Genomic DNA, 25333 nt, shown 5'->3' with positions numbered 1-25333 from the left:
TATCAAAATGTTCAGCATATGATTATAAAAGATTAAAATCTCATACTTTGTTTGAATCACTAAATCGAGCAGTACCTAATGCAATAATAAAAAAATTAAAAATAAAAAATAGATAATTTTTTTTTAGATATCCATCTTAAAAATATCATTTAAATTGATATTTTTAAAACATCACAGAGAACGATATTTTTAAAAATATGAATTACAATGTTATTTTTAATTTTTTTTTTCGACACCACATATTTTATCATGGATTCCACATAAAAAATAAGATGGAAGAGATTATTTAAAAATATTATTTTAAAAATATTTTTTATTTTAAAAATATTATTCAAAATGATGCTTCATGAATTAACTTTACCTTAAAAAATAAGTTGGAACGGAAAAAAAGATAAAAAAAAATTTATTCTCAGAAACGACTCCGTGGATTAGTGTCCCTTACGCAGCTCATACCGGGTTCTGAATCGCGACAGCATTATTTATACGGACGCTGACTGACGCACGTCCTTGACGTGCCACCAATAATGGGACGGCTTAGATGAAGGTTGGGAGCTCGGAGACGGAACCGGGCTGAAGTCACGGGTTTGGCATTAAGCGGGGTTCAACCGCGATTGCGAAGATGACGCGAAATCAGAGCAATGATGGCCGTCCGATCCGCGTGGCGTCGTGATGCCGGGATGAGGTCACTGTCCAACCCGACCACGCGACCGCCAGATACAAATTTTTTGTCTTGTGCTTTGGATGCGAGAAGAGAAGAAAGGGAGAGCGAGACGCAATCCAAGGATTGGGAGATCGAGGGGTGAAGGGAGGGTCTGATTCGATGGGGGTGGTGATCGAGAGGGAGATATGGGAGCCGAAGCCGATGTCGTATGTGTTCCTCTTCGCGTCCTGCTTCGCTTCCATCTCCCTACTCCCATATTACTCGAGGGGGGGTGCCGCCGCCAGAGGCGCTGCCGCCTCCTCGCTCTTCGATCTCGGGCCTACAGCGCCGTTCCTGCGGTTCCAGAGGAGTTTCTTTCTCCTCTACTCCCTTGCCTCAGGTTTCTGGATCGGGTTTCTTGAATACCATTGCTTGTTGATTGAATTTTAGTTTTTTTTTTTTTTCTGGGATCCAGGGGTAGAGATTTGGGTGTTGGTTTGGACTTTGGTAGTGCTCTGCTTTCTTGTTCTATGGATTATGGATTGTTTTCTTAGTTTTTTGATTACAGGTTGGATTTTGGGTTGTATTCGGATTTGTATCAGTTTTCTGACATTGATGTATTCATTTTCGTTTTATCAGTGATGGAAGGGCTGGAATCGGTGTTTGGGGAGTATGAATATGCACATTTTAGTAGGGAGCAGATGGCGATTTGTCTCGCGGCTGGAGCTGCTGCTGCTCTTTTTCTTGGCTCTTTCTCAGGCATTTTTTCTGATGTCATGTAAGTCTTTTTCCTTTTTTTTTTTAATATAATTTTTTAATTTATTTCTATTTAAATTATGGCAGCAGTCCAAAATGTCCACTTTGGAGAGCAATAGCATATTGCCGTAATCACCGATTATTGTTCTTGAATATCCTCATAAGCCAAAATTCGTGATGAAATCATTATACTCAGGAAGTTGATGAGGTGCTGATTTTTGATATCCTCTGAAATCAAGATGGGCTCTTGCCCTCCTTTTTCTTGAAAAAAAAAAGAAAAGAAAAAAAAAATATTTTTGATATCCACAATCACATTCACATTGTTTTTCATGGGAAATGATCCAAAGTGGAACAAGGTTCTGATGAAAGGTGTTTCTGATCTCATTCCATCATGTCTGAAATGGTTTAATGGAATTGAATTGGGAAACCCCCTTGTGAGCTTCACTGCATCCAATCAGTTCATATTCTTCAGTTGGTCTCTGGTTGTGAAAGACTTTCTATTAATCATCCAATCATTGATTAGGCAAATTAGTAGTTCGACAAGTTATCTGCATTTCTTCAGGGAGTTGTTAAAAATCTTAGTTTTTTTTTTTTCTCCACTTCAGTGCAGGATCATTTAATCTTTGAGATGAATTGATACTAGCATCAACACGATCTCCTGATTCTTAAGAAATCTGGATACTCAAGCTGGAGACTTTTCTTCTTTTTTCAGTGAATTACTCTAGCCTAAAATACCTTTGTTTCACTGTAGTCCTCTGGATGTTCAATAGTAACTCCATCTCGTTTGGAAAATTATGACAAGAATTCTTTACATACTGTCTGATGTTTCCTTTAATCAATTACAATCCAGGAGTAAACTTTATTGCAAGACTTCTCACTTTGAAGCTGGTACAAGTTACCTTCTTGATACTTATTAAATTATCTAAATATTCTAGATTCTCAAATTTAGATGGTGGGGTGCTCTTGTGGATGCTAATAAAACCTGGCGATGGGTGAGAATAAGAAAACCTTTTATGGACCAATTGGAAATAAATTTTGATTAAACAATGACATATTCGATGAAGGTGGAATAGTTTGGAACTTTTGCAATTTAAGTGCTTCATGGTGCAATCTCATGCATATCCTGCACCAACTATCATGCTGCATATTTACCCAAACCATTATTGAAGGTAATAAGGTTTCTCCATTTTTTTAAACAGTTTGGCAGACTTTGCTCATCTGTCTCCCTTTATTCAGATCTGCAGATTTACCTATCTATCCATTTTTTATCAAGATCTTTTGCTTGTTTTATACATACTAAGGTTTGCATTCTTCCTCTGAAGCATCATTTTCAATTTTTTTTTATTAATCTGTTTTTTATTAGATCTTCCCTCTGCCTTCAAATATTCTTTCGATCAAGCATTTCTTAGTTCTTTTGAAGAAATCTGAGAGACTCTTCTTACTAGGGTCTCCTAAGAATATTGTTGCTTGTGGCTGTACCATCTCAATTTGTTCTGCTTATTTTGGTTGCAAATTGCATAACTACTATGCTTTCCAAAATATACCATTTCTAACCTTATTCTTATAGCTTATTGACATTGATCATAGCGCTTTCATCTCAAGCACACTCATCTTATGTGCTTGGAATCTCTGTTGTTGTACATGTTGATTTAGGTATGATTAGGACTTGTACTCCTTTATGTCAAGACATTCTTGACACGCAACTCAATTTCATTTTGCCATTTTTATTTTACTAGATATTTAATCAGCAATCAAAATGTTACCTGTCCTATAAGTCCTTACAAATATTCATATCCATCTTTCCTTTGTATCACAAGCCAGATTACTTTTCTAGGTATTAAGCTAATATCACTCACATGGTAGTTCATTCTCTTCTCTTGAAATTTTTCTATCACTTTTGTCCATGTATAAATTGTCTCCATGGTTGTCTTACTCACGGAAAAAAATATGTCTTGGAGATTGCTAATATTTATTTTAATGTATCTTGTGATCATCCTCTCCCTTCTGTATCTTGAAACATTTTATGACACTAGGCACACGCTTTATCAATATAGATGGGTAAGAAAATCCTTTCTTTCGAGAGTATGGCAGTTTGACACTGCGAATAAGTTTCATATGGTGAATATTCCCTTTTACTTATCTCTTGTGGTTTGTCAATTCCCTCCCTCTCCTCGACCAGCCCCCACCCCACCCCCATTTTATTTGGGTGGGGATGGGGGAAAGAAAAAGTCCTTAGGCATTGCAGTATAATTTTATATATTTTAGAATATAATCACTTCGTATTAGAGATTTGAGAGGCCATGGATGTTGATGAAATGTCTGCATGGTATTATTCCATCTCTTGATACAACTTTTATTGCTAACTGATTGGCTGGCTCATTCTGAAATCTCCTTCTGGATTCCTGTCACAGCATCACATGCCACCTACGGCTGAACTGAGTTCAAGTTCAAGTCCTCTTGAGACAGCTCCAAAGATTATGGACTTCTTTTTTTAGGTATTTTGCTAATGAGTGTATATGTGTGAATATCTCTTTTCCTAGGATCCAGCGAGCTTTTGCAATAGCAGCCCAACAGAACTGCTGGGCTATACCTTTCCAAGATTGGTCCTAGTTGACCAAGTACATAGATTCTTCCCGTTGATCTCTTCAAATTAGGAGTTGCAGGTGCTGTTATTTGTCCCAGGTATGTCAGGTATCTGAAGAATAATAGATATTATGTTCAATATCTTCATGGAATAAATCACACAGGGTTCAATTAGATTTAGATGTATAACTATATAGACAAGACTGAAGAAAAGAAAGTGTAACTGAAGAAGAGACAGTGTAGGAAGTGTTCCATGCACAAAGTTAGACAGAAATAGCTTTTCCGATAAGTGGACTGGAGAAATGTATATTTTCACCCAACTAGGTGGTTGACGATTGCTTCTGTTCCCTTGAAGTAATGATATGCCATTTTGACATTTATATGTCCATGAGGAGTGAAGGGCCAATTCTTCTCTTTGAAAGGGTTCCAAGGTGCCTATTGGCTGATGATTTCCTCTTTTATATTATCTGGAAATAACTCTTTTCGCAACTTCCACTGCTTTGTGAGAGTCAGGTGGTTGATATACCTTTGTGCTGTGTGGCACTGGCACCATTTTCATGTCAACAGGAATACTCGATGATTTAAAGGTGGGCTATGTAACAAACGATCCTTATAACTTTTGATCTTGTGTCCATTCACAGTACTCCATCTATCCACTGATGAATCTTGAGGAATATTTGAAAGATTGGTTTCCATTTTCCAAACAGGAGAAAGTTATCTGCTAGGTGGCATAGTCCATTAAGCACCACTGTTATTGTATTTTTCTTGAACTATCTGGTCCAAAAGCTCATTACTATTCCATGAAAGCTTACCTCTTGCCCTCATAGTAAAGCCAGTGAAATAAGTTCTGTATCTCTAACTGCAAGTTGTGTTTTTTGCCCTTGTAAATAACTTGTCATTTTAGTAGGTGGATGCCTTTGCTGTTCACATCATTCCAGAAAAGTTCTGGGCTATATATTCGATTCTAAAGTTGATTGCCTTGGGTAGATGTGTGACCTAAGTTGATTGCTGGTTCATAGTTTGGGATAGGCTGAAAGACTGCCTTGAATTATCTAATCTAGCTTCATGTGGACAAGGTCTTGCTTTCGTAGGCTTAGAATTGGTTTGTTACTTAGCTTAAATTTTTATACAGGCTGGCATAGGGTTGGTCACGTTCTAATGAATATCTATTGCATCTTTTCCATTATAGTTTTGGAGTGCCTAGGGCAAATAAATGTCGGTCAACATCACATCTCTTGATATCAGTGGCTGATTAGTCTGCAGGGGCATAATCCAAGTATGTTTGATGGTCCAACATTCCTTTTGAGCCTTGACAAGTTTGGGCAGGAATTTCTGGACAGCATAGCTATTATTTGATTGATGATCTAAGTTAAGGAAAGCCAATGAATAACATCAGATTCGTTACCAGTTGCTGGCATTAACTGATGGTTGCAACAGTAAAGTTTTGAGGTGTGGGCAATGTTTTCAATGTATAGATGCTTCCATAAATTTAAGTCCTCTGACCTTTTTGCTGTCCTGGCATCCGATCAGTTCTCAATTCCTGCAAAATAATGAAAGATGGCAGGATTTAACTTGCGTTCAAGTGCACGAGGAGCTCGTAATGCAGATCCAGAGACAAGCATTTGGATTGTTGTGTCCGGGGTAAGAAAGGACACATATAGATTGCTCCTAACTGAGCTCTATATTTCTTTGTAAATTTTGTTAATGGTTTGAAATTACTAACTGTTGTTGGGAACATTCACGATATTGCATTTGGGTGGATGAGTAGGGAAGCAAAGCTTGAAGTTTAGTGTATGGAAGCACCTAGGAATTATAGAATAAAATTTTGTGGAATTGAATAATTTCCATCCTCCTATATGGTTAATTATAAAAAAGAAAACATGATACATGGATTTGAGGAATGAGAGAATTTTGCATGATGCATGTATCCAGTCACTAGAGACATTTAAGGTCTTTGAGAATATGAATCTAAAATATGATTTCATCATATAGAGATCCAATGGACAAAAAAGGAAAAAAAAAAAGAAGATTTTTGTTTTTTAACAATTTGGGGAATGGAAGCAGAAGTTCCTTTTGGTTCTCCATGAAAACGACCTTCATCTTTCCCCTCCTGCGACAAGGATGTGCAGACAGGCATGCTTCTTTTTAATTGAGATGAGATGGAGCAATCAAGAAACAAGTATGTGAGTGAGAGCTAGGAGTAGATGTGACACCCTAGGTAAAACATATAAGCTACTGAAGTTTGGCATGTGATGTGAAAATCTTTAGTTACTACAGAAAGATTGTGTTTTGCCATTTCCCCCTTTGAAATCTTAGGTATTCATTTATTCTTGCAGGTGATACAGATTTGCAGCATAGGCTAGTTCTGTGATGGTCTTCATCTGCATTGGCAGAGTTCATTAATTCTTGATTTGTAGTTACTCTTTCTAGAACACTTCGGAAATGCAGTTAACCATAACCGAAAGAAATACTTCCCTACTTAGGTGGTTCATGCAATATCTTATTTCATGTTCTGCAAGTGTCTTTGGCACAAATCGAATCAAAAGGACTCTCAAGCATTCTTAACTTCACCTTCCATAGCCCATCATTGCGGTGGTATTGCTGGAAAAGTTTATTTAGTTTTTCCTCTGAGCTTCACATCCTTTTTTTCAGAGTATACTTCTGTTTCTGGGTCTGGATGAAGTCTACTCCTTGCTTTTTGTCCCATTCTGATTTAGAGGGTTTTCATTACTCACATCAGGTCAAATTATGAACTGACTAGTTTAGGTTCTCTTCCCGCAATTTGGATTTCTGGTTTCACTGCAAGTCTATCTTTTGCCTTGATCTGCCTTGGCCAAGAACATAGCACCGATATTTGAGAGCAAATTTTTGGGCTGAGATTCAATTATAGGAAGTTCTTGATTCTTTGATGGATAATACTTTGATTCAAGGTTTGCTGTACCGGTACCGGACGGCATGCCGGTGCCGGACCGGTACGGTACAGTACCGGTACCATATCGTATCGACACACGGTACGCCCAGGCGTACCGGTCCGATATCGGTACACAATATTTTTTTCGATTTTCAAATTTTTTTTTGAATTTTTGAAGTTAATAATTGATAAATACAACCTCAATATGGCATTATATTGCATATTATTGACATATTTGGGTTCAATTTGGAGTTAGGTTGCGGTACAAAGACTCTTGATCTAAAATTTCAAACATATACTTATTTACATTATATTTCAACTATGTCATCTTAAAACTAAAAAAAAAAATATAAAATATGCATTAAAATGTATCTAAATATTTAAGTACAAAGCGCAATAACTGATATACGAACCTTAAGATGTACTTTGCATTTAATTTCTTGTTGAGTGTCTGTGACGCTCGTAGATATCTGGATCATCAATATAGTCTGAAGGGACATCAGTCCAACCCTCTAGCCAAGCTGCACCGTACTCTCGAATATTCATCATTCCATAAAGCATCCTCTCTGGATTGTAAGACATCTCAGATCTCTCGCTAAAATTCTGATTCTGAGAAATATCCTCAAGATGATGGTACGGTTGTGGAGGAGCCCATCCAAATATGCCAGTAGCAAAATTTGATCCGTAAGATGCTCTAGGCTGCATAAGGTAGTAACCACTAGAAGATGATGCCTCAGATGCACCATATGCATATGGATCATAAGGTGGCTGTGGATAATAGGATCCATAATGCAAGGATGATCCAGATACATCCATGGACCCTACTCCACGTGCAAGATCGTCCGCAGCTGCATTATGTGCTGGACGACCTCTAGGAGCCCGTCGTCTATATGAAATCGGCTCCCCATGATCTCTACCGACTCGTCCATCATGATCTCTATCCTGTGTGACATGCGTAAACTGAGACTCACCGGTGAATCGAATATCATCCTGTGGCTGTGTCTCATAAACGGTGGTGTTCTATCCTCCAGTTCATCTCTGATCATCAAATCCATGGCTATTACTATCAGTATCATCATCACTCTCCCTGGTGTTCGTATCTGAATTAGATAGCTCCTGTACTCTCGAGAGTGGTGCATGTACAACTGTCTTTTTCTTTCCCCCTTTGTGCCCCTCTGTGACTGAGTTTCCTGTGATTGGAAGGATGGATGCCTTCTTGCTGGCTGTCGGGAGGATTGTCTATATATCTGTCGCTCGAATCTCTGGAAAGATGTATCGGATAGCGAGTCATGTGATGAATGAGTCCTTTGTGTCTCCTTAGACTGTGGCTGATTAGTTGGAACCCTATGTGGAATATTTTTTTCTGCCCATTGTCCTGGATCCACCCTGATCTCCCTCGCCACCACACTGGCTGGTCGTGGAGGGGATCCTGGCTCATCAAGCTCTGGCTCTTGCTGCTGACCTGCAAGCCATCCGATGATCGGATCGTCATCCTCGTCGGCATAATCATCCAGCGTCGGATCAGTGTACTTCAATTGAACTTCCTCCTGAATACATTTTAGTCTCAACTTCAGATTGTAGTGAATATATACAAGATCGTCGAGGTATTTTTGTGTCAGACGATTTCTCTATTTGCTGTGGATAAGGACGAAAGTTGATCAATTACGCTCACAGCCACTAGCAGAGACCGTCTGAAAAAGAATACGGACAGCCATATGTCTCAAATTTTCTGCTGACGTTCCAAAATGAATCCACCATTCAGCTACAAAAGCAAAATTACATATCAAATTTGATGATATTATTAAGCAAAATTACATATCAATTTATATTGCTTATTATTGATATGTAATTTATCTGGATTCATCTGCTTTTTGCTTACGATAGCTGATGGAATTCCAAAACTGTCTGATCCCTCTCTAAACTGTTTCGTCTGAAACAAAATATATTTATTATTTATAAATATATCAGATCAAATTCAGTTGAATAATTATATCTGTTTTAAACTAGTATATCTCTTGCAGATACAACGACACCATTTCTGGATCGGGCACCATCTTATATATGACATTGCGAAGAGCAGCAAGAAGCTCGCTATCCATATCTATCTTCGGAATAGTACATTGAAATCTCAGATTCAAGTAATAAGCTGCAGATAAATTTCAAGACTGATTAAGCACAATTTTATTTTCATGCTTCGAAAAAATATTTTAAAACATTCTTGAATCTAAACTTACCAACTAGATGCAAATCTCTGCCCATCTGATAGTCCCAACGGCGCTCAATAATGTTAATGAATTCTTGAGCATGCTTGGGATCATTCTCACTGATATGTTTCTTTGCCCTCTCCATCATGTAATATAGGAAGCCCATCTGGGGGTATCTCTCGCTGTCCACGGCGCAAAGCACCTCATATAAAGGCTTGATAGCCTTCACTATCTTCTCAGCCCGCTGCCAAAATGACTGACTCATCATCAAGTTCTCCACATGACTTCCATTAGTGCCGACCATCGCATATCTGCTCTCTCCTGCCACTCGGCACTGACAAACATCTGACGTAGGGTTGTTTTCTTCTGAAGAAGACTATTAAGTGCTATGTAGTTGGTAGCAAACCGTGTGATATCCGGTCGTAACATCTCTCGCTCAGTATACGTCTGCATCAATGAAAGAACCCATGTGTGGTTGTAGATGAATCTAGTAATGGTCTGGACAATCTTTACTACCTGCTGCACATTGCAAATCTTTCCGATATCCATCAATATAAGATCAATGCAATGTGCAGCATAGGGGTCTAGTATATCTACGGTCGCTGCTCCATCAGCAACTCCCCGGCAGTCTTATATTGTGATCCGTTATCTGTGATGACCTGCATGACATGCTGCTCACCCACTGAATCAATCACCTCCTCCATCAGACCAAGGATATATGTGGCATCGTGCATTTTATCTGAAGCATCGATTGATTTGTGAAAAAATATTTTTTCATCACAGTATGTCAAAAAATTAATGATGCTCCGCCTAGTAGGACCTATCCAACCATCACACATCACTGTCAGACCGTATGTAGGCCATTTATTTTTGTAAGAAGCAATCCATCTCTGCAGATCCTCCTTATTGCTGTCAAGAAGCTGATCATAGATGTCTTTAGGTTCTGAAGGATCTACACCCTGGCCGGCAGTCTTCATGGCTGAAATAGCAGATCGGTAGTAAGGATTGGCTACTGCATTTGCTGGAATATGGTTGAAATGAAACTATGATCCAATAGCTCGTCACATGTCCTTCTTCTTATCTTTTTTCAGCATACTGTCAATTCTCTGCTGCTTTGAATCCTTGCTGGGCAAAACATGTGGATCCAAATCCTGAATGCTGGCTCCTGTTGGAATATCTCTGGAGGACCTCCTCCTACTGCCAAAAGCTCCTAACAAAGAAGACATGCTGCGTCTGCTCCCTCTACCACCAGGCTCTCTGACTGAGGTAGTTCTTCTTAACTCGAATTCTCCCCTATCAGTCGCTGATTCAGATTCTGATTCGTAGCATGATGGTCCGAATCGCTCTCTGTACTGGGCCATCTCCTCCTGCTGGTACTGATCCGCTAAACTCGCTTGAATAACAGCCTCAATTTGTGCCTCCTCATCATCTGGAGCAGAAGCCTCTGACTCTCTAGAGTGATAAGAAGGTGGCTCTGCAGCTCGACGGTCTACTTCGGTCTTTTTCTGCTTTGTCCTTTCCTTCGCTACTTTCGAATCAGCAAAGTACTTTTTCATCAATTGTCGGATCTCTTCCGGATATTTCCGACATATGGACACATCAGGATAACCACCAGCCAGATGCTGCTTCAACCTAGTCACCCCTCTTCCTTTGAACTCTGTGTTGCACCATTTGCATCTTCAATGATGCCGAGTCGAGAGCATCTCGCTATGATCCCAACCGATGTCACGCTCTGGATCTTTCTTCTTACTCATTTCTGCAGGTATAATAAAATATTAATTATTTTGAATTATCTGTAATATAACACTAATTACATATATTTTTTATTTGATAATATTTTTTATTATTTAAATATTTACAAAAAGAATTTCAAAAAAATCTCAAGTTAAATTCAAATATTTCAATTGTTTTGAATCATTCTAAACATTATTCTCAATTTCAAAACTAACACTGATTTTTTATTTTTTTAATTTTTTAATAATTTTTATATAAATAAATATATACTATAAAATAGCTGATTAATTAAAGTGAACGAACGTCATGCTCTAAATTTTTTTCTTATAAATATATGCAAGTACAATAAAGCACGATAGTTTAACGATAATTAAAATAATTATATATAATTTTAAAATAATTTTAATAATTATTTTTAAAATTTATAAATTCAAAATAAATATGTTATATGCTTCAAATAATATTTTTAAATTAACTAAAATATAACACTATTTTTATATATTTTTTATTTTATAATTAAATTTTTTAATTTAAATAATTAAAAAAATATTTTTTTAATTTCAAATATTTGAAAAAAAATTTGAAATTAGATTTAAATAGCTTGAATCATTCTAAACATGATTTCCAAACTTTGATTTTTTTCTCTAAAATTTATTTTTTTTAAATTTTTAAATAAATAATTATTTAAAAATATTTAAAAAATATATAATTAACAAAAATTAATAATTTTGATATCATCGTGTAGATCTTCCAAAGATCTATCACATATAATTAAATCATCCCAAAATCATAAGATTTTGGCATGATTTTCTCTTATTTTCATTTTTTCTCATTCTTATCCTATTTTTAACAACAAAAATAAAAAAAATATTTACTAAAAAAATAATACATTATCTTACCTCCGGCTAAAGATCAGCCTCTCCTCGAACTACACCTACAATTTGGCGGAGTTTTTTTTTTCTAATTTTTCGGAGGTCTCAACGGTTTCGTTGAGACCTTCATAAGCTTCGGATCCTCGGGAGTTCTTTGAGACTTCTCAGAGAACTCTAAACAGGCTCAATGATTTAAAAGATCTTCGACCCCACCCCCTCTCCCCCCTCCCCCATCACTTTATGCATATGGGCATGTCGGCACGATTCGGTTCACGCCGAACCGGACCGAACCGATCCATACCGTTCGATTTTGGGCTGTATGGAAATGAACCGGACCGAACCGAGCGGTTCGGAGAGTTTTTCGAAAAAAAAGTTCGAATCGGACCAGTAAAGTATCGGTCCGGTTCGGTACGCCTCGTACCGGGCGGTTCGGCCCGGTACGGCGAACCCTGCTTTGATTATATAGTTGGAAGAAGAAAATCAGCACAATGGAGATCCAATCTTCTTGATACATTGTGTCTGACCCATAGTTACCAGATTCACGGTATGTTTCGAGTCATGGTATGGGGTCGGGTACGGGGTACGACACTTAGGAGTTTATAGGGTACGATGGGGGTAGGCTTCTTTGGTATGCTAATTGGGTTTGTGGTACGCTATGAAGATGTATTGGGTTCGCTTACACAAATATTACATAAAAAACTAAAAACAAAACTATGTGCATCTTTTTTTAAATAATTTTAAATTTTTAATTAATTTACTTTATATGATCCAGCATGAAGTCCCAACTCACGATTCCCAAGACGACTATTTCTATTCACCCATTTTGCCTCGGAAGCAAGCAGTCCATCGTAAGCATAAAAAATATCAATTCCCAACAACCCCTTCTTCTAAAGGAAAAGCTGCCAAACAAATACAAAATATCTAAGGGCATTTTCGTAATTTGTTATTTTCTTCTTTTTGTCTTTTTCCTAACGTCACAGGATCCTAACGTGATCGAGCGGGGTAGCCGGTCCTCGGCGGACTGTGAGCGTGGCGTCTAGGTGGAGACGGGAACAGTGATGGCCCTCCTCCAATCTCCCTCGGGTGCTTTTGTTCCCATAGATCTCTCCTCATTGCTGCCTCCCGTTGGTCTCTGCTGGCTCCTCGAGCCCTCCTCCAGTGACCCCAACGGCCCCTTCCTCTCCCCTTCCAAGCGCCACCCCCCGCACTCGCCTGCGACCCCCAATGGTCCCTTCATCTCCCCTTCCTCCGCCGCCACGGCCCCCAACGGCCCCTTTCCCCTTCGAAGTGTCGCCCCCCGCACTCGCTCGCGGCCCCTAACGGCCCCTTCCTCTGCCGCCATGGCCCTCTCCTCTCCCCTTCCAAGTGCTGCCCCCTGCACTCACCCGCAGCCCCCAACGGCCCCTTTCTCTCCCCTTCCTCAGGAGTCTCAATCAGGTACATGTGCTTGGTTTGCAGCAAGATGGCCAGCGAGAGGCTCGCCGTCGGGGCTAAAAAGCACGAAGGCCAGCCCCTCATACGCGATCCCATCGGATCCATGAACATCGGCAGGCCCCACCCGTAGTTAGTGTCGTGGATCGGCATTCGGATGCATATCGCAGCGTTTTGGTACATGAATTGGGTTATCTCATCCAAATCTGGTAGAAATTCAGGTTCTCTCCTCTCTTTGGTTATTTTTCTGGTAAAAATCTGTATATTGTTTGGGTCACCAACTTCAGCGAATTGGGACACGTATCGCAGCGTTCTGGTACGTAAACATCCCGCGAATCGGGACGTGCGATACGGGACGCGATTCCAGGGGGTAGGGGGTAGGGGGAATCTGGTAATTATGGTCTGACCATATGACCTGCAGCGACTGGTGAAATATCAGTATTATGAAATATGAATTTGTACTATTATGGCTGGGGATCGTCTTGTTATAAAATCCACTTTGTGCACTATCTTGGTACGAGTTATCTTACCATTAGTGTGAATAAGCTGAACCGGGTACTTAGCTATTCATGCTGAGCTTGTTATGTGAAAGTGTTGTTTGACCTTGAGCCAAGCTCAAGTTGAGCTTGACAGGATCTGTTCAAGCTTTTGGCTTGTAGCTGAGCTTGTTATGTGAAAGTGTTGTTTGACCTTGAGCCAAGCTCAAGTTGAGCTTGACAGGATCTGTTCAAGCTTTTGGCTTGTTTATTAGCCAAATGAAGTTGAATGAGCAAATTAGTGAGGTGAGCCTTAGTTTTTCATGAACAACTTGATTCATTAGTAGCCATGTTGACCATATATTTTGATACTAAATTTTGATTTATCTTCATGATATCATTATTTACATTCTAAAAGATATATTTTAACTATTTATTCTTTATGTTATCAAATTCTTGTGCTCTACAATAGGCTATGTAGTGCATTGAAATTAATGATTAATTTACTGATATTTGTAGAGGCCCAAGAAAGGCATGTGTACTATTCTGCATCCTTCATCTTCTTGTGGGTATCTTGAAAAGCATGAGCAGGCATCCAAGCATATGGGTAGCAAGTGTATGCCTATCACTTGCATCATCTGTGTTCTCCTTCTGTTTTGAAACGTGGATGGTAACAGAGCATGAGAAGGTTTGTGCTTCAAGCTGGTACTGAATTCTTTATGTCGTTATTTAGGACTTTCAGTTAATGTGCTTTTCTTACTTTGCAGCAAGGTCACAGGCAAGATTTGCTTAGTGATACCTTCTGGCTAATGACCTTTTTTGAATCTGCATGTCTTGTTGGAAGTCAAGGACTAGCGAATTTATTATTCAAGGATTTTGACAAAGGATTCTTTTCGCCCTCTGCTCCAGCTGCCCTATTGGCAATAATAAGCATTCTCTATATCAGGAAAGAATGGAATGGATGTCAGCAACAATCAATTATTGGGAGTTACAGAAAGTCATTCTCTGCACATGTTCTTAATGGTAAGGGATGGTACATGCAGAAAGCATGTCAAGTTGATGGCTGCAACTCCTTTGTTAATGTAGTTTACTTTCGAGGAAATGCATAACTTGATGTAGGAAGTGATCTTGAGTAATTTAGGTGGTATTTGGTGATCCAAATGGGATCATCAAAGTAATCTCAGATCACCAGTGATTTTTATCTTGGGCTAGTCTGATCCTCGATGATCTAAGATCACCTCATTTGGTATGCTATGTTTTAGCGATTAAAGATTCCTATGTATTCTTGAGTAACCTGTTTGGTATTCCATGGGATCCAAAATCATTGACCATATAATACCGAATCTATTCTTGGCGTATTCCGTAAAAATATATTATTGATCATATAAAATATATTTTATTAATATATTAATTATTAACATACCTATAAAGATATATTACTTGTTATTATAGAATTAATACTTTTATTTATACTTGTAATATTATTATTTAATATTATTATTTTTAACACTAATATTTATTTTGATTAGGTACATAAGGCAAATAAAAGTTATTTGTTAATAATTTGATTATATAAATATACATTGCAATAATATATGTCTACTATAATTTAAAATTATCATTGAATAATAATATGATTAATAATATATTATAATATAATATATATCATAAATATAATATATAATATCAATATAATATAAAATCATGTATAATGTTGGTATAATATGCAAATACTATATCATTGGATTGAGGGTATCTTTGCCTTCAAATTTCAGTCTAAGATCACTGTCTTGGGATGATCATGGATTCTCAATCTCAATGATGGGTATCCTATCACAGGCTTGAGCGGCGATTTAAGAAGTGGGGGTGATTTAGAATCACCGTTATGTAGGATCACTATGGTGCAACTAAATATGGTGATCTCATCACTTCCACCTACATCATTTTTGATCTTGTGATGGTTATCTCATACCAAATGTCTATTTATAGTTTTTCTTTCTTCCTAGATTAACTATGAGCTATAATGTTGTATAAATTAAGTCGTAAATGGGAGCTTGAGGATAGAACTCTCAAAATGAATGATAGTATTGATTGGCAATGATATATAGGGAAACATCGAAACATCTTGTAAACTAGGAAGATTCAACGGGCTCATTGTGTATTGTGATATCATTCTAGCATTTTTTTTATGGGTCGACCCTGAATGTCATAATATTATCAAAGCTTTTTATCTTAGTGTATGGTACTACTGCATTTATTTTGTAAATCAAACTTATAGTAGGGTCATGGACCAAGAGTTTGAAAGAACGATTAAAACTATTGTTGTTGCTTCAATGTCACCAACAATGTCCAATCATCCAAGCAAATAAGGCCTGATGAAAAAAATAGTTCTAAGTGAGGTTCGCAATCTTGATCCCGAGACCCATACCGATACCATCTTGGCATAGTGTTGATATGCCTGATCCTATATCGGTTTGGTAAACCAATACTCAATATGCTCCCCCTCCATATTGCATAATGGTTTAATACTAATATGGTATGACGCATCAAGGATCGCCAAACCATGCCGAATCGGATAGTTCAGGGCATTTTGAGCCGTCTTGGTGGCAAAGCAGGATGGTTTGATCATGTAAAATGCACATCAGAGGAGGGTGAGGGAAAGAGAGGAAGAGAGAGAGAAGGGAGGAAGACAGGGGATGATGCTGTTGGAGGCCGGTGGGAGGTCGCTGGAGGGCCACAGAGGCCTCTGCAGCTTGACATCGGCCGATAGGACATTTAATTAGCAAGAAAGAGAGAGAGGAGGGAGTGATGATACCGGAGGGAGGCACAGCTGGCGAAGAGGTTGCCGAAGGGTGCCGGATGGCTGCCGTAGCCACCAGACAGCGGAAAATGCACTGGTGGAGCTGTGGCTATGAAATAGGTGCGATCGCCCCGTTTCACTCGTCGTTTTTTTTTAAAAATGAAGAATAAGTGAAGCCTGCAGACCCGTTGTCGGCTTTATTATTTGAGGAATTTTTTTTTGAAAAAATCTAAGAAATAGTGAATTCGACAATGGGTTTGCCAGCTTCACCCATTGCCGGTTTAAGTAAAGCCGGCAAACCTATTGTCGGCTTCACTATAATCGAAATTTTTTAAAAAAAACACATGATATAGGGACAATTGCCCCCGTTTCATGCTCGCGGCGCCGAAGGCTGCGATTGCACCGTCCGGCGGCCACGGCGACCAACCGGAGGCCCTCTGGTGGCCTCTATGATGGCTTTCCCTCCCTCATTTTCTTTCCCTCTCCTTCCCTCCCCTCCCCTCCCCCTCCCTTCTTTCTCTCTTTTCCTTCTTTCAGTTCTTTCTCTGGGTCGGTTCACGTTAGTCCGGTCCGGTATGGACTCGTACCGTTGGTTGGCTGGCATGGGCTCCAGTATTGAGTCCGCCAACCTTGGTACGCATAATCATGGAGGTTTTTTGTGGATTTCTTTTTGGGACCTACTTGATCTGAATGTTTAAAATAAATAAAAAGATCCAAACTATTCCAAGTGCTTTTGATAGTTCCTTACTCTAATCTTTTTATTCAGTTTGTTTCCTGTATCTATTCCCCACTTTATAGATTGTCTCAAAGAGAGAGTGTCTACTGATGTTGGAAAAGATACAATTGGAGTCAAATTATTGGTTTGGTAAACCGATACTCCATATGTCCCCCATATTGCATAATGGTTTAGTACTAATATGGTATGGCATGCATATTCATGGAGGTTTTTAGTGGACTTCCTTTTAGGACCTACTTGATCTGAATGTTTAAACTAAGCAAAAAGATCCAAACTATTCCAAGTGCTTTTGATGTTCTTTACTCTAATCTTTTTATTCAGTCTGTCTCCTGTATCTATTCCCAGTTTATCCATTGTCTCGAAGAGAAAGTGTCTACTGATGTTGGAAAAGATACAATCGGAGTCAAACTATCTTGATGTTATGTGCTCTGCTCAACTTCAAGGACATAAACAAGTGACAGAATGTTGAGAACGGTGTTGGAGGTTGTAAGGTGGATGCAAATAGTGCTAAGGTTTTTTTGACATTTTGGGGTTAACCTTGCCAAAATGTTTAAATTTCGTGATTTACCTATTTACACTATACATACTATATTGGCTACATATGAGCACAGTACCAGATAGTTGTACTGTTGTATTATGTGTGCCAGTTCATGCTAGTCGTTATTGGTCAGTATAGATTGATATGAACTGTTATGGACTGCTATTTTCTAAGATGGCCCTTGGTATGATTCTGGGCATATGACTGGCATGGTACCATGCCATGCCAACCTCTGACCAGCATTTTATGCTTAAAGCCTTGGCCTTGGTTTCAACAATAATTAGTGTTTCGCTGTGGATGTTTGCCTTGATCAATAATCCTCCACAAAAGTTCTATATAGAGAGTTGATGCTGTAAACTCATTTAAACGAAGTGAAAGTCTAACCTCTAGGAGGCTTGTTTTCCTCTAGAATCAAAACACATTCCTTTATCTGCACAAATGCTTAAAAACAACACATTCATTTACCAAGAAAAAAAAGTACGTTCACAAATATTTCCATGGACCCATTAATTAGATATTATGACTCAAAATATATTTAGGGGTAGATCTTAGTTCTCCCAAAATTGGCCTCATTTCACTCCCAAAACATAATCTGGATTATGTCAGTTCTCCCCTGTTGCAATGATTTGGAGGACAAGACTATAGGTGCTAGGCCAGCTATCATGGTGCCACCTAATGCCTAGGCATTAAGTAGTCGCCTTGATATCATCCAGTGTCATCACTGGATTGGATTATCAAGAATTCTTTTACAAGTCAGCTCTTTGTCAAGCTTGGAGGACAATACAAAACTCCACCAGACCTGTTAAATCTCTTTTGATGCGCATGGTTATATCTTAGAGGAGCTTAAAGTATTGCTTTCTAAGGGAGTGCATGATCACTGCATTAGCTTTGTTCTGAGAAGTAAACATCCTGATGCTTGTCTAAATAGATATCCTTGTTTCCAAGGAGAGATCTAGCAGATTGTTGAAGTTATGCTTCATAATAGCATTATCGGACTGTGTTCAAGTCCTTATTCTTCTGTTTTACTTGTCCATAAATGTGATGGTATGTGGCACATGTTTGTAAATTATAAAGCATTGAATTGTTTTACCATCAAAGATCACTTTCTCATGCCTATGTTTGATGAACTATTGGATTAGTTACATGATGCTGCATTTCTTTTTTCAAGCTAGACTTTTGATGAGTTTGAGAGGACATTCAAGAAATAACATTTGGAATGCATGATGGACATTATGAATTCCTAGTTGTGCCAGTTGGCTTGACTCATGCGAGAAATAACATTTGGAATGCATGATGGACATTATGAATTCCTAGTTGTGCCAGTTGGCTTGACTCATGCGCCATCGACATTTTAGAGATAGATGAATAATTTGTTTTGGCCTCATTTGTGAAGATTTGTGAATATTCCTTGATGACATATTACTACATAATCATTGTTGGAAGGTCAGATGTCTCATACAGCTACTATATTGGAAATTCTTTGTTGTAATCAGCTTTTTGTGAGATTTAAACATAGCTTCAACAATGAAATAGGTGGTTTACTTGGGTCATATGACTTGATGGCATGGAGTTTTTCAGCTGACCATAGAAAATTTCCAGCATTTGAAGTGACCTCCAACTTCTATCAAGGCTAGTAGGAGATGTCTTGGTCTCATTGGCCATTATTGCAAATTTATGTAGGGCTCTATAAATATTTGAGTTCTGTTGACAACTCTATTCAAGAAAAAACTCATTTAATGTTGCAGAGGAAGCAGAGAATGTTTTTGTTTGTTATGACAACAATGCTAGTGTTCGGTCTTCCTGATTTGTCATAGCCTTTTGAAATTGAATGTGATGCATCCTTGGTGGGAGTTGGAGGTGCACTCATGCAGAGTGGGCAGCTCCTTGCTTATGCTAGCAAGCAACTACATGTAAGGAATTTGGATTGTTTACCAATGAAAAGGAGATGCTAACCTTAATGCATGATTGGTGACCATATTTGGTGGAAAGAAAATATAAAATCAAAGGTCATCATTGAAGCCTTTAATATCTGACGGATCAATGTGTGTCTGCTCCAACATAGCAAAAATGGTCATTGAAGTTGGTGGGATATGATATAAGATTGAATGGGGAAGGGACAATTTTGTGGCTAATGCCTTATCTCGACAATTTGAATGTGCCAATTCAGGAGCAACTTCGGCACCAATCCCCTTGTGGTTGGACCAGATTCTTCATGTGGAATTAGCTGAACCTGAGTTGAAAGATTTTTCACAGATGTTTGGTTCTAATCTAGGCTTAGTTCCTAATTTCTGTATTGCTGATGGGCACCTTTGCTCTAGAGTCATGTGCTACTTGATTCTTCTTTTCGGTGGAAAGCTGAAATATTGCACCACATGCATGCTTCTGCAGAGTTAGGACATTCTGGCTTTTTGAAGATTTACAAGATAGTTTTTTGGATTTTTTTTTTTTTAAATGTTGGAAGTGAATGCAATCTTATTTCAAGAAATTTATCATCAGGTGTGATTTGTCTCAATGAAACAATGTGGAGTCAATTTCCCTACCAGTTTATTACAACCTCTACCTGTTCTTGAAAAGCATGACCTAAAATATCAGGAGATTTTCTTGATGTGTTGCCTGCATTTTTTGGGAATAATATGATCCTCATTGTGGTAGATTTTCTTTCAAAATGTGTCTTGTTTCAAAACCTGTGGTTGGCCGCCGATATGGTATGGTCTGGTCTGGTATCGAACGGACACATGGTACGGGTTGGTATACTGGTCAGATGATGGATACGGCATTCTTTTTTGTTTATTCATTCTTCTTTTTCTCTTTTTTTTTTGATTTGTACGTAGAAATTTGATTGGGATTGCTGTCTAATTAGTAATTTTAACTTTGTTTTGATGTCTTTTTATATGAAATGGAATTGGAGTAGACTAATCAATGCATTTATAAGTAAAAACATATACAATACAATACATTGAATCGGTTTTAATGTATTTAAAATATAAAATATATACCGACATCTAAAATTTGATGAAGCATCGATGTGCCCTGTAGATATCAGGTTCATAATAGTATTCCGGAGGGCTTCACACCAATTCTCCAAGAGGTCAATATTGTGATAGTCCTCTCTTATCCTTTCATGGTCCATCAGATAGCTACTTTAGGAGGAATCAACCATCTGAGTCTGTGTCAGCTGTTTGAAGATGCTGACAGTAAAATCCAATATGAAAGATGGCTGATGCGATGAAGGTAGTAAACACTCGAATATGACGTCTTAAATGATCCATGTGCATATGAGTTATAGGCTGCTGCTATGAAATAGGGTCTGATGTGCAACTTGGAAGCAGATACATCCAGGGACCCAACCCTACATGCAATAGGACCCAAATGACAATGACGAGCCTATCTCTTGTATGCAACGGTATCCTTGTGTACTCTACCAGGTCATGCACCGGAGCCCTTATCTAGCGTAGCATAAGAAAATTGGGACTCATTAGTGAATTGAAAGCCACCCTAAGGTTGTGAGTGATAAATTATAGTGTACTATGCCCCATTACCTCCTTGGCCAGCAAATGCATCATTGCTTGGACTGTTGTCACTGGTATCACATGATGATCTAGGCAATCGATCATTAGATGACTTCTTAGTTTTGAATCAAAGTGAATAGATTCTTCCTTAAGTCTCTTTAGAGAAGATGCAACTACCTTTCCTTTGACTTTCCTGCTGGCTCGAATGGCTGCCTTCTTACCTTGACTCTATTCGAAGGATCGACTTGTGCCTTCTTTGTTAGAAGATCGGATAGGATATATGTATAGATTTCAAAAATCTTTACAATTGCAGCGGAAAAACAGTCGAATTAAATCTTTTAACCCCACATGCATTAGATCTCATCTAATTCTATCCAAGCTCAGGAGTAAAGACATATATATAATCTAAAAAATAAAATAAAGATGAGATCAGATCTCAATACCTTTGCGCGGGTAGAAATTCACTGCAATCGATGATCTCAGATTTGAAGATCCTCGAGCCGCATACATGTCCGGCCTCTACAAATATCCATCGGGATCAACCTTGAATTCTTCTTCTCGTGGTAGGATCTTAGCGCTTTAAAATCTTGATCCAATTTTTGATTTTGACGGCGAACTCAACTCTTGAACTGTAGCTCTTTTCTCTTCGTTCCTCGCTGTGGAAGAAAACTCTTCAACTCTTGGCGTGTAGAAGGATGGGACACCCAACTTTTGGGCGTTGGAAAGAGAAGAGAGAGTGTGGCGTGGAGAGAAGAGAAGGGAATTTTTGGTTCACAAAATTCTATTCATCAAACCCTAAGAAACTGTCCCTTTAAATAGATCCTTCCTCGATCCAAATGAGGAACCAATTAATTTAAAAAGGTACATCCTTATCTCATAAGAAATTCTATCTTTTTAATCTGATTTTTTTCATTAAAATCAGACTTAATTGGTAGGACATCAGTCCCTTTTGGTAAGCATATGGGGCGCTCCAGTCAGATAAGGCAATCTGAGTGGGCGCCCTATGCAATATAGGGTAGGTAGGTGGGGTGCCAAGGGTTTCTTTGCTCAAGAGAGGGGGCGTGGCCCCTCTCTCTCTCCTTCCAAGCCCATTCACAAGAGAGGGCGGGCCCCTCTAACATTATCCAAAGGTTGGTGCCCCTTGGTCCTGCCATAAAGAGAGGAAGGCGCCACACTTCTTTCCAATAATTTCACACTACACTAAGAGATAATGAGGAGATAATGTGGAGATAATTTAGCCAACTTATTAACTTAATCCAATCCTCTTGATCTCACAATTAGGCATCCAACTAAACTTAAATGGATTTAGGTTAGGTTCAAAGGCAATGGACTTGATCCAATCGAAGTCTCGAGAAGAATTCGGTTTAACCATGTGCTAGTATGGTTCTCTTAAATCAATAATATTTCAATAAATCTTAACTCAATTAGAACTTCATAAGTCTAATTGACAAATTCAAGATTACATCCCTTAATATATGATCTCATAAGCTTCATTCTATCTGGTAGTGAGATATATTATGATCTTCATCATAATATCATTGAAACTCTTTTCGATGGATTGGAACAATTCCAACTCTACTTTTCGAGGATCATCGATCATTAAGACGATGTCTGATGAGTCTCACAATCCACCAGTGACATCTAGCAGTATGTAGTGGCAATCCAGTAGAATGAAAGTATGAATCCCTGGGTGCAGTTATCGTATGATTCAGTTCTTCTATCGTGAGTTTCGAGTTGACGGAGGTCATGGAGAACTCGTCAGACCCTATTGTCAGTCATATGCTAGATTAGTTCGACTCGAGTTCATTTGTGAATCTCGTGGAAACTCTTTTTCAGTATTCACACTTGCTTTGATCAAAAATTTTCTGAACTCAGTCACGCGAATCGTATAGGACTTCTTTTTTATTAAGGTCGATAGATTCCATCTAGGTGTATTCTACTCCAAACAGCAAATCTAAACCTACTGAAGCCAACATACATAGTGAAGATCCGAATAGCTAGAGATCAAGGAAACGTGCAATCAAATCCAGTAGTCTCGCTGCGAATAGTCAATGACATCGTAGGTCAAAGGACCACTCACACCACTGCAGCATCGAGAAGACCACTGACGAGTGAGTAGACATTCATGTGGTTCTCGTATTGATCACGTTCAGTGCAAGTTGTTCTTTAACAACCATCTGCACCCTCACCTCAGTATCCCTACACTGCAGACTCGAGATTCATCTGTCTATCAGAGAGGTAAACCATACATCGATCTCGAATGGATTTATTACTGTCCTCCATGACGATTCATTGATCAGAAGTATTTAGAAATTAACTATTAATTAATGTATGTCTCAAATTCTCAACATTTTAAGAATATACAAAAATCATCTTTGTTAATTTCTGGGATAAATCATGGATACAAACATGATTGAAATGAAAAAATCTTTTATTGATAATAAAAATATTACAAGTACAAGATTAAGTCTTGGATTACATAATGTGTTGGATTTTCTATAGATGCTGGTGCATGTAGATTTAAAAATTTTTCTAAATCCGTAGTGAAAAAATCAGATTAAAATATTTTTAATCTAGCATGCATCCATCATATGAAAGCACCTATGGATCTAGTTCATATGTTGAAATTACCATAAACTGATCTTAGAAATAACAAATGAACGCCTGTAATCAATTCATATACTTGAATCATTTTTCCTTTTGCTTCAAACCTGTAACTGGGGTTGAATCCAATTCAATTCTTGGATCTGGGTTTGAACAGGTTCTGAATCAGCAGCATAAGCATCCTGTCTCTACGGATATTCACAGGACCGATCTGGATAGGCTTCTCTTGATACAATTCACTTGAACTCAAAGCTTGAATAGGTTTGAACCAAGCCTGGATCAAAACAGAACCTTTTTGATGATCCTTTTAATCTTTCTTTCTTGATTATTGAAGAAATCAAGAACCCTTTCTTGATCCTTTAATGAATCAAGAAGAACAACAACCAAGAAGTGGTTGTAACTAACTCTCAACAAACTTGAGAGCAAAAGAAACAAGAACTAAACAAGTGGCGCCAACTAATTGACACCACCCCTATGTGCCGCCCACCCTCTTTTTGGCTTCAAAAGAGGACGTCAAGAGAGAGAAGGGGTGTGGGCTAGAGAGAGGAAGAGGGAGGCATGGGCCCAGTGAAGGTGGCGGCAAGGAGAGAGGAGGGGTTTTATTAGAACTAAAGGATCCTTTATATAGATAACTTAAGGATGTTCTAATCAAATTAGGATCCCTCATTCTAATCATATTAGAATTTCTAACCATAATATAGTTGGATCAATTAAATGGAGCGCCACTCAAAACACATCCAAAGCCACACCCTACTCTAGGCGTCCCATCATATGGGACCCAATTAAATACATAAATCAGCCCACATGGTTTCATAAATTCTCTTCAAGGATTCTTAATTAAGAAACTTTCTCAGTTTAATCCAAGTCATAAATTAATTATCCAACAATTGGATCTCATTGAGTCAAATTCAATTAGGTTCAAATCAAGTATAGGAATTGGTTAAAACTCATCATATAAGTAAACCAACTACAAGAGAAATTGGGTCCACTCAAGTGCTAGCAAAGTTAATATGAATCCAATAGGATTTCTTTAAATCCATATTAATTGGTACTCCATAAGTCCAATTATAACCAATCCAGATCTTCTTCCTTTATGTATGACTTCATAAGTTCAATTCTGTCTGATAGTAAAAAATATCATGATCTCTATCATAGGTATCACTGAAACCTCTTTCAGTAGGTCGGAACAGTTCTACTCTAACTCGACAAAGATCATTGATCCAAAATGATTCTATTGAGCTTTTACAATCCACCAGTGACATTTAGCAATATGTAGTGGCAATCCAGTAGAATCGAAATAGAATCTCTAGGTGTAGTTAATGTATGATAGTCCTTCTATTGTGAATTCTGACTAAATGGCAGGTTATGGATAAATTGTCAAACCGTATCATCAGTCATATGATAGATCCGATCATCTCAAGTCTACTAGTGATTCCGAATGGAAGCTCCTTTCTATTAATTACACTGCTATGGCCATAGACTCGTGGAAATCTCATAGGACCACTCTCTATTAAGGTCTATAGATCCCATCTAAATGCA

At 38.3% G+C, this 25333-nt stretch overlaps 1 protein-coding gene across 2 annotated transcripts in view; it reads left to right on the top strand.

Annotated features, from left to right (window-relative positions):
- Positions 1 to 742: 742 nt before the first annotated feature.
- Positions 743 to 25333, top strand: part of LOC105034584 (uncharacterized) — a 66803-nt gene continuing 42212 nt past the window's right edge. The window contains exons 1-4 of one of the 2 annotated variants that reach the window (XR_012135832.1): positions 743 to 1040; positions 1280 to 1418; positions 14127 to 14295; positions 14375 to 14630. Coding sequence is in view for 1 of the 2 variants with exons in the window: in XM_010909796.4 (XP_010908098.1) it covers positions 821 to 1040; positions 1280 to 1418; positions 14127 to 14295; positions 14375 to 14630 (784 nt within the window). In the remaining variant the exon portion in view is untranslated. The remainder of the gene's footprint in view (positions 1041 to 1279; positions 1419 to 14126; positions 14296 to 14374; positions 14631 to 25333) is intronic. The other variant, XM_010909796.4, reaches the window with a different exon arrangement.

The sequence above is a fragment of the Elaeis guineensis genome, chromosome 12 (assembly GCF_000442705.2).
Source record: "Elaeis guineensis isolate ETL-2024a chromosome 12, EG11, whole genome shotgun sequence".
Lineage (NCBI taxonomy): Eukaryota > Viridiplantae > Streptophyta > Magnoliopsida > Arecales > Arecaceae > Elaeis > Elaeis guineensis.
Note: the sequence above shows the minus strand (reverse complement) of the source record. Positions and strands in the feature narration are given on the sequence as shown.